Source organism: Periplaneta americana, chromosome 3 (assembly GCF_040183065.1).
Source record: "Periplaneta americana isolate PAMFEO1 chromosome 3, P.americana_PAMFEO1_priV1, whole genome shotgun sequence".
Taxonomy (NCBI): domain Eukaryota; kingdom Metazoa; phylum Arthropoda; class Insecta; order Blattodea; family Blattidae; genus Periplaneta; species Periplaneta americana.
Genome location: NC_091119.1, coordinates 25,796,229 through 25,809,184, shown reverse-complemented (window position 1 = coordinate 25,809,184; position 12,956 = coordinate 25,796,229). Strand labels below are relative to the sequence as shown.

General features: G+C 33.9%; 1 protein-coding gene across 16 annotated transcripts in view; it reads right to left on the bottom strand.

The window, feature by feature from the left end:
* Nucleotides 1-12,956, bottom strand: part of Rim (Rab3 interacting molecule) — a 513,404-nt gene that overhangs the window by 31,058 nt on the left and 469,390 nt on the right. For 3 of the 16 annotated variants that reach the window (XM_069820168.1, XM_069820167.1, XM_069820169.1), the window contains exon 24: nt 5,050-5,188. The exons of the other annotated variants lie outside the window; for them this stretch is intronic. In XM_069820168.1, the coding sequence (XP_069676269.1) occupies nt 5,156-5,188 (33 nt within the window). In that variant the 3' untranslated portion in view covers nt 5,050-5,155. The remainder of the gene's footprint in view (nt 1-5,049; nt 5,189-12,956) is intronic. 16 annotated transcript variants of the gene reach the window in all.

The window sequence follows — 12,956 nt, the reverse complement described above, 5'->3', positions numbered from 1 at the left end:
TAAAATATAATCTTTAAATAATTGATTAAATGGCGATCTTACTCGTGTTAATTATGTAAGCATGTGCGGCTTACAGCTGTTTCAGTGCTATTCAACACCATCCTCAGAGCCTACTAGATCTCGGTGCTATCTCAACTTCGCTGCCTGTTGTGTGGGTGCGTTCGTGTGATGAAGAGTTGTGTTAAATGGTGTGTGTGTTCTGAAATTGATCTGTGTGTTGAGAATTTGATTGGGGTGTGTTTTTGTGTGTCTGTACATTTCATATTGTTCTGGTGTGTTGAGTTTTTGATTTTTGGGTTGTATGTGTAGGATTTCCATGTTTGTATTAATGTTATTGTATGTGTTGTTAGCATTAGTTATGTGTTCGTCATATGTAGATGTATTGTGTCCTCTGGTTATTGCTTTAATGTGTTCTTTGTATCGAGTTTGGAATGATCTGCCTGTCTGTCCAAGAACACATTAAAGCAATAACCAGAGGACACAATACATCTACATATGCCAAACACATAACTAATGCTAACCACACATACAATAACATAAATACAGACAGGGAAATCCTACACATACAACCCAAAAACCAAAAACTCAACAATATGAAATATACAGACACACTAAAACACACCCCAATCAAATTCTCAACACACAGATCAATTTCAGAACACACACACTATTTGACACAACTCTTCATCACACGAACACACCCACACAACAGGCAGCGAAGTTGAGATAGCGCCGAGATCTAGTAGGCCCTGAGGATGGTGTCGAATAGCACCGAAACAGCTGTAAGCCGCACATGCTTACATAATTAACACTAGTAAGATCGCCATCTAATCAATTATTTATATTCAAGTGTTAAAAGTAGTGTACGAAAGATTGAACATGTATAATCTTTAGTTTTCAGTGCATTTTACTGATAAGAATGCCGATATTTCTCAAGAATATATGAGAAATTTTATATTGTTTTGTTTTAAGTACGATATTCATTCTGAACAAATGTTAGAGCCCTATTAGTTTGGTTCTAGTAAGGGCAAAAATTACTTCTTAATGTCCCAAATATTATGTTTTTAATACTTTCAATAAGCTGATTTGTTCATTCATTTATTTTATTATGTTCTGCAAGAAGTACAAGTATTGTCTTAGATCAGTGTTTCCCAAAATGTGGCATGTAAAAATATTTAGTGAACACACGTTTAAAAATGTTCTTTTATAATAAAATTGGTTACTTAATAACTCCTTTCATATGGTTATTTACTGACTCTTTTGAATTGGTTACTTAATGACTCCTTTCATAATTGGTTACTTAATGACTTCTTTGATAGTTTATTTACCGACTTCTTTGATAATTGGTTACTTAATGACTCCTTTCATAATTTATTTACCGACTTCTTTGATAATTGGTTACTTAATTACTCCTTTCATAATGTATTTACCAACTTCTTTGATAATTGGCTACTTAATGACTTCTTTCATAATTTATTTACCGACTTCTTTGATAATTGGTTACTTAATGACTCCTTTCATAATTGGTTACTTAATTACTCCTTTGATAATTTATTTACCAGCTTCTTTGATAACTGGTTACTTAATGACTTTTAATAATTTATTTACCGACTTCTTTGATAATTGGTTACTTGATGACTCCTTTCATAATTTATTTACCGACTTCTTTGATAATTGGTTACTTAATGACTCCTTTCATAATTTATTTACCAACTTCTTTGATAATTGGCTACTTAATGACTCTTTTAATAATTTATTTACCGACTTTTTTGATAATTGGTTACTTAATGACTCCTTTCATAATTGGTTACTTAATGACTCCTTTGATAATTTATTTACCAACTTCTTTGATAATTGGTTACTTAATGACTCTTTTAATAATTTATTTACCGACTTCTTTGATAATTGGTTACTTAATGACTCCTTTCATAATTTATTTACCAACTTCTTTGATAATTGGTTACTTAATGACTCTTTTAATAATTTATTTACCGACTTTTTTGATAATTGGTTACTTAATGACTCCTTTCATAATTGGTTACTTAATGACTCCTTTGATAATTTATTTACCAACTTCTTTGATAATTGGTTACTGAATGATTCTTTTAATAATTTATTTACCGACTTCTTTCATAATTGGTTACTTAATGACTCCTTTTATAATTTATATACCGACTTCTTTGATAATTGGTTACTTAATGACTCCTTTCATAATTTATTTACTGACTTCTTTGATAATTGGTGACTGCAAAATGGTAACCTATTTTGACGAGACAAGTCTGATGATTTGCTATCGTATTAGTACTTTACATCCACATTACATTTAGGGAAAACTTCGGCTAACAAGCGACGTACTCGCCCATAGGCACAACACCCTGATGGAAAGCAAAACCGATTGCACTGTATAATTAAATTTACAGTTAATAATTAAACAAATACAGTTCATATCCGTAACTAATAACGCAAATATTAAAATAATATTTTTATGATTATTTTCGTTTTAATGACATTTTGAAATATTATTACATCTTCCAAACTCTCTTCACTTGACAGGGAATAAGCTAGTATAATTTTAAAAACATGTATGCGAGTGTGCTGGAAGTTTGGGAAACACTGCCTTATATCAATATGAGAGAGGTTAATATTACGTAAAAATCTATATATTATTTTAAAAAGTACTAAAGGGCTAATTTCCTAACTATATTCTAAAATAATTATTACTCATAGGGTTCCATTAAGATTAAAATAAATATACAGAAAAATCTACAATTTTGAAGTAGTATTTAAAAGCAACCGGTATGATAGTTTATATAATAAACTTGCCACTAATGCACTATTACTACTTAAAGTCTGTGATATTCTGCTGCACTACAGTGCATTTTTAGGAATGTGTTTGCCAACATAACATAAATAAAATAAAAAAAAAGCTTAGCACAGTAATTATTAGAGCTTTGTAACAGAAGCAAATGCAAACATGTGCATAGCTAAGCAAACGAAATAACTTATGATCAATTATAAAACAGAGAATTTTTACAGTTGATTGTTTCTGTAATTATCTTGCACTACCTTTGCTTCCTTTGGCACTAAAAAGTTCGTTATTCATTGTTTTATATGAATATTAGAGTGCTGAAAATGCAGAGCAATATAATTTTACGACTTAACTAGTCTAGAAAAGATTGTCAGTGCACTACGAAAAAGCTTGCAGAACAAAAACTGAAAACTACTATATTGTTTGTGATGCCATGAGATAGAATTTTTGATGTTGTTATAATATCACATATCGATATATGTTCTAAAAGAGTTATGTTTGAAACAATTTATATACTCGTGAGCTACTGTAGTGGCAAACTGTTGATAGAGAAAATTATGTATGTACTAGCAATTATAGGTCACTTTTAAATGTTCACAGATTATTTTATGATGATTTCTATTTGTAGCTTTTAATGTGTTTCTTCAAATTTTCAGCTTAACTAGAAGCATTTCTGTGATTTTATGTAATATCACAGTCTAGTATATACAGTCACGAAGCTTGAGTTGAGGAGGTTGCTAGGAACAACAGACTGTGCAGGTACTATTTCGCATTGTCTGTAATGAGGTGATAGTAGCAATCCTAGTGGTTAGCAACTATCTATGGATGCATATTTATTACATATTGAGCTTCGTGACTGTATACACTAGACTGTGGTAATACTATGTATGATAATGGTATAAGTAGACAAAGATTTAGAAATCTTCAAATCTTCACATCACTCAGTGGTCCCAATCTACACAGACAAAAATAATTTTTTCAGCAACTAATGTCAAGAATGGAAGTCTAATAAATATGTTTGAAAGTGCGCAGAATGGGAAGTATTACAAAAACTCTCCATATTCTTCTGATTCCAGTCTTTATGACTTCCATTTAAGGCCACCCATGTGTATTTTCCGGGTGGGGGGGGGGGGGTGTCGATGAGGTCTCACTGATGTGGGGCCTCCCCAGAAAAAATGTTCGGCTAAACTAGCACTGAGTTACTTCCTCGTACTTCACTTATACACCTTCAAGTGTTTAAAGCTCTCTCCTCAGTCATACCAACATAACTTTGGTGACATAGGAAAGTTTCATCTAGAGTCGACGGCAATTTGGAAGGCGGTTTGTCTGCTAGCGTTTGCGTTGAGACAGATAGAGAGAGCAAGGCAGCGTACAACATTGCCACATCGTACTTCACGCACGTGCAATACAAATAGCGCAGGAGAGAATTTAAATTATCAAAAGACAATAATGACCTTAGCCGTTGATTACTGTAAGCATGACACCAAACAAACCCTCTTTCCTTCACTAACAATATTCTTTGCACGATTCTCAATCCCACACCACATCCTTCTATAGTCGTTTCTTGCGTGTTGGCAATGTTGCTGCCAGCATCAAGATGGCCGGCAACATTCTGCTCGTTAACGTTTTTAAAATAATTATACACCTTAAACACTATTTTCCGCGCCTGCTTGTGTAATACTTGTCTTTTTACAGTCTCTTCTTCCATTTATTTACCTTACATACACAGTAAATGTTAGTTTTACTTATTCAATGTATTGAAACACTCGCACGTGAACAAACAAACTCGGGAAGTGCTTGTTATAGACTGATTCTGATTGGTTCTACTGTACAAGCTTGTGACGTCACATACCAGAAATGCTACGGCGCATATAGAAGCTAACCACCTTCCGAAATGCCGTCTAGTCTAGTGTATACTCATGCTGTACCTTGCATATACGGATTTGTGACAGATTACATTAGGTTAGTTCAGGCTTTTGTTATGCCTTGCTATACGCTGGGCGAAGGCTGGTGATTTTTTGTTTTCTGATGTTGTCAGTAGTAAAGTAGTGTAATAATCCACCGGTATGGAGTAACGGTTAGCATGTCTGACCGTGAAACGAGCGGGCCTGGGTTCAAATACTGGTTGGGGTTTTTTCAGGGTTTTCCCTCAACCAACTGAAGCAGAATTGCTGAGTAACTTTTGGTGTTGGATCTCGGACTCATTTCGACATCATTAATTCAGATATCATCATCCATACCATAGCCCAGGTTCAGTTCACGATGCTGCGTGCTGTACTTGTACAAGAGCACGGCCGTTCGGCTACCCAATCATTCACAGAATAGGAGTGGTAAGCTGAATAAGCTTCAGGCTGCAGTGAAAGCCTTCGGGTCCCTCCTCTGTACAAAAGAAAAAAAAAAGGTAGTGTAATGGCGGATTTTCACTTTCAAAATCAATAGAAGTAACTCAGCGCTAGTTTCACCAAATGTTCAGTAATTTAACCTTGTGAAAGGAATTTTAGAGCATCTGAACGTAATTATTGTGAGCCAATTATTTAAGAAGTTCAAGCACAACTTTTCATAAAAATGTGGCTGAAAAGTATAACAAAAAATAAAATTGTGATAGCTGAAGGCAATATAATGGCTATGTAATAAAATTAAAATAATAAAAATTACTAAATTTAAAAAATGAAATCTATACATATAAAGAGTGAAGAACGGAGTAATTCTGTCAGAGTTTCAAAGTCAATTAGAAACATCAAAATAAAAGTAAAACTGTTAATTAATTGATTAACTAGCGGACTTACTCGTGTTAATTATGTAAGATTTGTGCGGCTTACAGCTGTTTCAGTGCTTCACGCATCATCCTCAGAGCCTACTAGATCTCGGCGTCATCTCGAACTTCTCTGCCTGTTATGTGGGTGTGTTTGATTGTTGAAAGGTGTTGAAGAGTGGAGTCAAATAGTGTGTGTACTGAAATTGATCTGTGTGTTGAGAATTTGATCGGGGTGTGTTTTAGTGTGTTTTTATATTTCGTATTGTTCTAGTGTGTTGAGTTTTTGGTTCTTGGGTTGTATGTGTACGATTTCCATGTCCGTATTTATGTTATTGTATGTATGGTTAACATTGGTTATGTGATTGGCGTATGTAGATGTATTGTGTCCTCTGGTTATTGCTTTAATGTGTTCTTTGTAGAGTGTTTGGAATGATCTGCCTGTCTGTCCGATGTAGAAATTATCGCAACTATTACATGTGAGTTTGTATACACCTGTGTGGTCGTATTTATTTGTTTGTGTTTTTTGTGTGTTGAGATGTCTTTGTAGTGTGTTTTCTGTTTTGTATGTTATGTTGTATTTCTGCTTTCTGAATGAAGATGCGATCTTATGTGTGCTTTTGTTTTCATATGTTAGTGTGATGTATTTCTTGTGTTCTTGTGTTTGTGTTGTGTTTTGCGTGTTTTTGTGTTTGTTAAGTTTTTGTTTTGTCTTTCTTATGATGTTGACTATTATGTTTGGATTGTATCTTTCTTGTGCTATGTATTTGATTGTGTAAGTCCACTAGTTAATCAATTAATTATATTCAAGTGTTAAAAGTAGTGTAAGCAAGATTCAAAATGGAAAACTGTTAAACTATACAATTTTTTTAGAAACAACTCTAATACAAGTATCAGAATAAAAAGGCAATTTGTAGATATTTCTTGCATTTAGAAAATTTTTCTAAACCTCTCTTTTCTAGTGCTTTCACCCTCTCCCTGTGAACATCAAATGACACAGACTTGACAGGCAATTTTGTGACACTGTATTTCTTAGTCATGTTTTCGCATGCAACAAAGTGTGCTAAAAGACCACTTAATCACTTTTTCACAAACTCTATAGGCAAATCTGCAGATAAGAAACTTCTACATAGAAGGCTCTGCTCCCAAGCTCAATTTTCTGGAATGATCTCAGGTGGAGGCGTGAGATCTTTCACACCTAAGCAAAGGGGTTATTTCAGGCCTGGCAGCATGTTTTGCTCTTCATTTTATTTACACTTCTTTACTCTAACAACAAAACTATTCATATTCACTTCTAAGCATAATATACTAAATTACTCACTAAGGACCTTTAACACAACTTAAAATTACATGACACTACAAGGCCGGAAACAATTGAACAAACTTGCATGACAAATAGTTTTTGTAGTATTCAGTCAGTCATCAGTAGGGAACGGATTTTTAGTTGTGATTCAGATATCTCTATGTTTCATGTACACAGGATCACTTTATTAAAATTCTATAGGACCTAAACTGCCTAAATGAACTATAAACTCTTATTACTTACTGGCTTCTAAGGAACCCGCAGGTTCATTTCCGCCCTCACATAAGACCGCCATTGGTCCCTATCCTGAGCAAGATTAATCCAGTCTCTACCATCATATCCCACCTCTCTCAAATCCATTTTAATATTATCTTCCCATCTATGTCTCGGCCTCCCTAAAGGTCTTTTTCCCTCCGGCCTCCCAACTAACACTCTATATGCATTTCTGGATTCGCCCATACGTGCTACATGCCCTGCCCATCTCAAACATCTGGATTTAATGTTCCTAATTATGTCAGGTGAAGAATACAATGCGTGCAGCTCTGCATTGTGTAACTTTCTCCAGCCTCCTGTAACTTCATCTCTCTTAGCCCCAAATATTTTCCTAAGAACCTTATTCTCAAACACCCTTAATCTCTGTTCCTCTCTCAAAAGTGAGAGTCCAAGTTTCACAGCCATACGGAACAAATGATAATATAACTGTTTTATAAAATCTAACTTTCAGATTTTTTGACAGCAGACTAGATGATAAAAGCTTCTCAACCGAATAATGACAGGCATTTCCCATATTTCTTCTGCTTTTAATTTCCGATATTTGAATTTTTTCACCTCTTCAAAGGATAAATCTCCAATTATTATAGTTCCATTTCGTACAATATTCTGGTCACGAGACATAATCATATACTTAGTCTTTTCGGGATTTACTTCCAACCTCATCGCTTTACTTGCTTCAACTAGAATTTCTGCGTTTTCCCTAATCGTTTGTGGATTTTCTCCTAGCATATTCACGTCATCCGCATAGACAAGAAGCTGATGTAACCCATTCAACTCCAAACCCTCTCTGTTATCCTGAACTTTCCTAATGGCATATTCTAGAGTGAAGTTAAAAAGTAAAGGTGATAGTGGATCTCCCTGCTTTAGCCCGCAGTGAATTGGAAAAGCATCAGATAGAAACTGGCCTATACAGACTCTGCTGTAAGTTTCACTGAGACACATTTTAATTAATCGAACTAGTTTCTTGGGAATACCAAATTCAATAAGAATATTATATAAAACTTCTCTCTTAACCGAGTCATATGCCTTTTTTGAACTCTATGAATAGCTGATGTACTGTACCCTTATACTCCCATTTTTTCTCCAATATCTGTCGAATACAAAAAATCTGATCAATAGTCGATCTATTACGCCTAAAACCACACTGATGATCCCCAATAATTTCAAGAATTAAAATTATTAATTGTTAATTTTATATACTCTCCTAAAAGTCCTAAATCCCTTTTTTTTTTAGCACCTAGAAATCCGTTCCCTAGTCATCAGTCAACTGAAGATCCGATTGATTTTGATAATTCGAAGTGATTGTGAAGAGACATATTACAACACAAGACAGTGTCACTTGCAAGATATTGTCATAATTACATGAAATTAAATTACTTTTGAATGTTTGAGAAAATGTAGCCTACACCACCGTACCAAAAGACTACTTTAAGTCTTCTTAAGATTGCTTTCAATTTAAAATTCATTCTTCTATGCAAAGAAAGAGAAATAGAAACCGTAAACTTATATTTCCCAGTGTTAAATTGAATATTACAGCTACAATATTTTCGTAGTGGTAGTAAGAATAAACACTATGGAAAAATAAAACTGTAGATAGAAGTCATGAATAGGGACCGGATTTTTATGTAATTACATATTATATTCCTTTCAACCTAACCGTATATAAATAACAAATCTTTGCGAATCTTGTAATTACCATTAATATATTAAAATTTGATACTACATATTTTTACATATTTACATCACATTACATATTATGGCTTGGTATTACATAAATCTACATATTTAGAGGTTTTATTCATTTTTACTTCTCTAAAAGGGGAAGAAAAACGTCTGCTGGGGAAGTTTACAATTTAAAATACACAGATTTAAAAAGCCTTTTTACCTACCCAAGAAAGGATATATTTCGGGACGAAACATAACATCCTTAGTTCCAGAAAGTAATAGAGGCACTCTTGCATACCACCCACTGTAAATATGGGTGAACAAAAGGCAACCTTTCTCATACAATACCATGTATTGTAAAAATCACTCAGAAAGTAGCGTTGCTTTCATGCGGTGGAGTGGGACGAGGACGACATGATTTGTCTCGAACTATAAATGTTCTGCACACATCTTAACAAGCCGTTCCCATGCAATTTGCAACCTTACCCACCCTCTTCCTAATCCTTCCAGGGAAAACCCGTGTCAAGTCTGACATGAGCCGCAATAAAGTAGCCGACTTTTGAAAAGAAGCTGGAGTGAAGGAACAAACTGGAAAGATGTTGAAAGAATAAAATAAATAGCTTTTCACAATATTGTTTGACCTCTTTACTTTAAATTTAGTAGGCCTATAGGAAATGAGAGTCTTACCTATCCTATACCTTATTTAACTACAGCAATTTTATTTTCCACCTTTGCTTATCTTAATGTTATTAATTTACATTAACGTTTTCGATACTCTTATTGTATCATCTTCAGATGTTAGGATGTTATGTCAACATATTTGATGAAAACCTAGCCTCATATCGTGTTGTGAGTTGTTCAAATGCATAGAACCTATCATGATTTCCTAGTCTTGCTAGAGTTGATCGTTGCTGTGAATTAACCTAATTCAGTGTCTCAAGTTGCTTGTTGCTATGAAAGCCCGTGTAGGACAGTGTAAAATTATGTGAGAGCAATTATATAACAAGTAGTTTTCAACTCAACTATAAAACAAAACCGTCCTAATTCAATTCATTAATATGATGTAAATTGTTGCAGACATGCACGGCTGTACTAGATTCCAGTGGCGTAGCGTCAATGTAAGCTAAAAAGCTCAGCTTCCCCAGTTAATAATAATTTCATAATAAACCTGCCGTTTATGAACAAAATTATTTATTAATTTTAATAGAGTTTATATTTATGCGTTAAATATTGTGATGCGGCAGCTCAGGATGATTTGTGATGCAGCAGTAAACAAGAAGCCTGCACACACCAGCTTCCAAGCAGACTGGTTTCTTTCACTCATTCTTCTGTGTAACCCACCCCGCAGGTTTTCCATCCCTTTCTAACTAAACTACCCTGGTCGCAAGGCACGGAAGAAGCTAGCTTTTACATTGGAAGTTTCCGAGTTATCCCTTTCGTGAGGGTTTGTTCAGTTGAAGTGTTAGTGTGCATTGCGGCTGATATAATAAATAATGAGTGAAATAACAGTTCCTGACACCAATTTACTTGAATTTTTAGGACAATTCTATTATCATGACTGACTTACGAACAAAAGTGCGATTTAAAAAACAAATGACCGTGTCTACTTGTTAGAGATACTGTATGTGTAAACCATGAAATCATATTTTACTACGTACCATTTGAGGTCATGCCTTATTGGTGTTACGAGGTTCCAACCAATCTTCGGACTGCTGGCTTGACATTGACTACTATTTATTTTAAGACTATATTTTTGTAATACGTTTTCTCATATGTACATGAAAGACAACTTGAGTTAGCTTCCCCTGCTCAAAATTTCATGCTACGCCACTGCTAGATTCACGGACTCAACAGAAAATCATCTGTCTAATTACCGACACATAGTAACTGTATCAATGATTTTCACATTAGTCAGTATGAACAATATAATTAAAAAAAAAGTGAAAAGTCTACAAAGACTCCAATAACACATAGTACCAAAACTATAGATAAATCAGTGAACAAAAAAGTGCGTCATTAAGACAGTGATTTTAACTAAGATCAGCAGAAGCAGCCCAATTCAACGACATAACAACTGGCTAACACGGCCAACCACACAAGTGTTCAAAGTGTTTTTTAGTGTTTATAGTGTCTTATAGTGTATACTTCACTTGTTTTATATTTATATGTTATATTATTGCTCTCACATAATTTTACACTGTCCTACATGGGCCTTCATAGTGAATTTTAATAGAATCTTAACAAGTAACTAGAGACACTGAATTAGGTTAATTCACAACACGATCAACTCTAGCAAGACTAGGAAATCATGATAGGTTCTATGCATTTGAACAACCCACAACACGGTAAGAGGCTAGGTTTTCATCACATATGTTGACATAACATCCTAACATCTGAAGATGATACAATAAGAGTATCGAAAACGTTAATGTAAATTAATAACATTAAGATAAGCAAAGGTGGAAAATAAAATTGCTATAGTTAAATAATATAAGCTTATCGGTATCACCACAAAATGAAACTACTATCCTATACCTGCCAGATATTGATATTAAATATTTTCATGATTTTAAATATTTTGGTACATATTCAGCTTACTTTTCTTACATAAATATGTACATATTTCACACCTTGATATTATACATAAAAATCCGGTCCCTAGTCATGAATAATGTAAAAAATATGCAAGTCCAAAAATATTGGCAGACACATACACCCATCAGAAAATACTGAACAGACACATCCTTCGCCTTTCCTATCAGGGATGCCCATGGTCAAAATCAAAATTTCTCTTCTACATCAAGTAGTTCGGGTATTGTTGTAAATTAAAAACTGATATGAAAACCTTGATTATTGGCTGCCCAGATTTGTAATTGGGACCACTGTGTAGTGCCGAGAACTCATATGAACTTGTGATCCCTCTGAAGTTTTAATAAGTAAAGAAACTGTGATCCTATTCATAATATTAAAAAAATTGAAACGCGTATTTTAGGTCATTATTTGTCACATTTCGTACTTTTAACACAGACTGAAAGGTTAATGTCAGTATCTACTTGTCATTCTCTCCATTATAATTTTAAACCACAAAAATTCAGTGAAATTGGCATCACTAACCCTTTGCAATTTTAACTCCATTCATTTTCAACTTACAATACATTTAATACGTCACAAGGACTCCACATCATGAAAAATATACGGAGAAAATTATAATAGTACATTATGCAACGAGCCTATAATGGTAGTAATTAAGATGCGAGTTGTTTATGAAACGAGCGCGAGTTTCATAATTTTCATACGAGCGTCTTAATTACCATTACAGTCAAGTTTTATACGACTTTTTATGCTCGACCATTTTTCTAACTTGAAATTATTCATAAGTATTCATGTTATTCTTATCTGACTGAGGAGCGGAACTGACCTTGTGCAATACCTCGTAAATTGTGAGATGTGCGCAGACGCGAAAGTATTGATTTTTTCCGAGAAACAGATGTCGACATTGACCTTGATATAATCTAGAGAGTAAAATAAACATTAATCTTGATATAACCTTGAAATTGAATTAGACATTGACAAACGAGATGACAAATTGTATTTGAATATTATTTACAATTAACGCTAATTATTATAGAAACAGAACTGACTTTATTTCAAATATAGGTGATTTATTGTGCAATTGGTGAAATGAATTTGCAGGAATGTGCTTTGTGAAAGGCTGGAAGATGACGGTGAATTGATGTTAATTTGTGTGTTGTTTTTTTCGACTGAGTTTAATATTGTATTTGAGATTTTAATTTTATTTTGGATCAATTCTTCAACATAACCTTCTGCGGCAGTGTTGGATTTCCAGCCTCCGTGGCATATCCGAGAATAATCGATACTTGCGCTTTCATATTGCTGCAATGGTATTTTCTGATTGGTGGAACACCTGAACTTTAATGAATAGGTGTACTTTAATGAGGTCCATTAAAGGGCTGCTACAAGGTGTATAATTACTACATTTCGTCATGGTCGAGCATAAAAGTTCTTAAAACATTACACTTTAAGGAATACATTACAAATTATATCAAATCGATGGGGAAGTTCAAAAGGGAAACAACTCAAAATTTAAAGTTTTGATAAACCTACATTTTAAAAGTCCATATTGATGTGAAAAA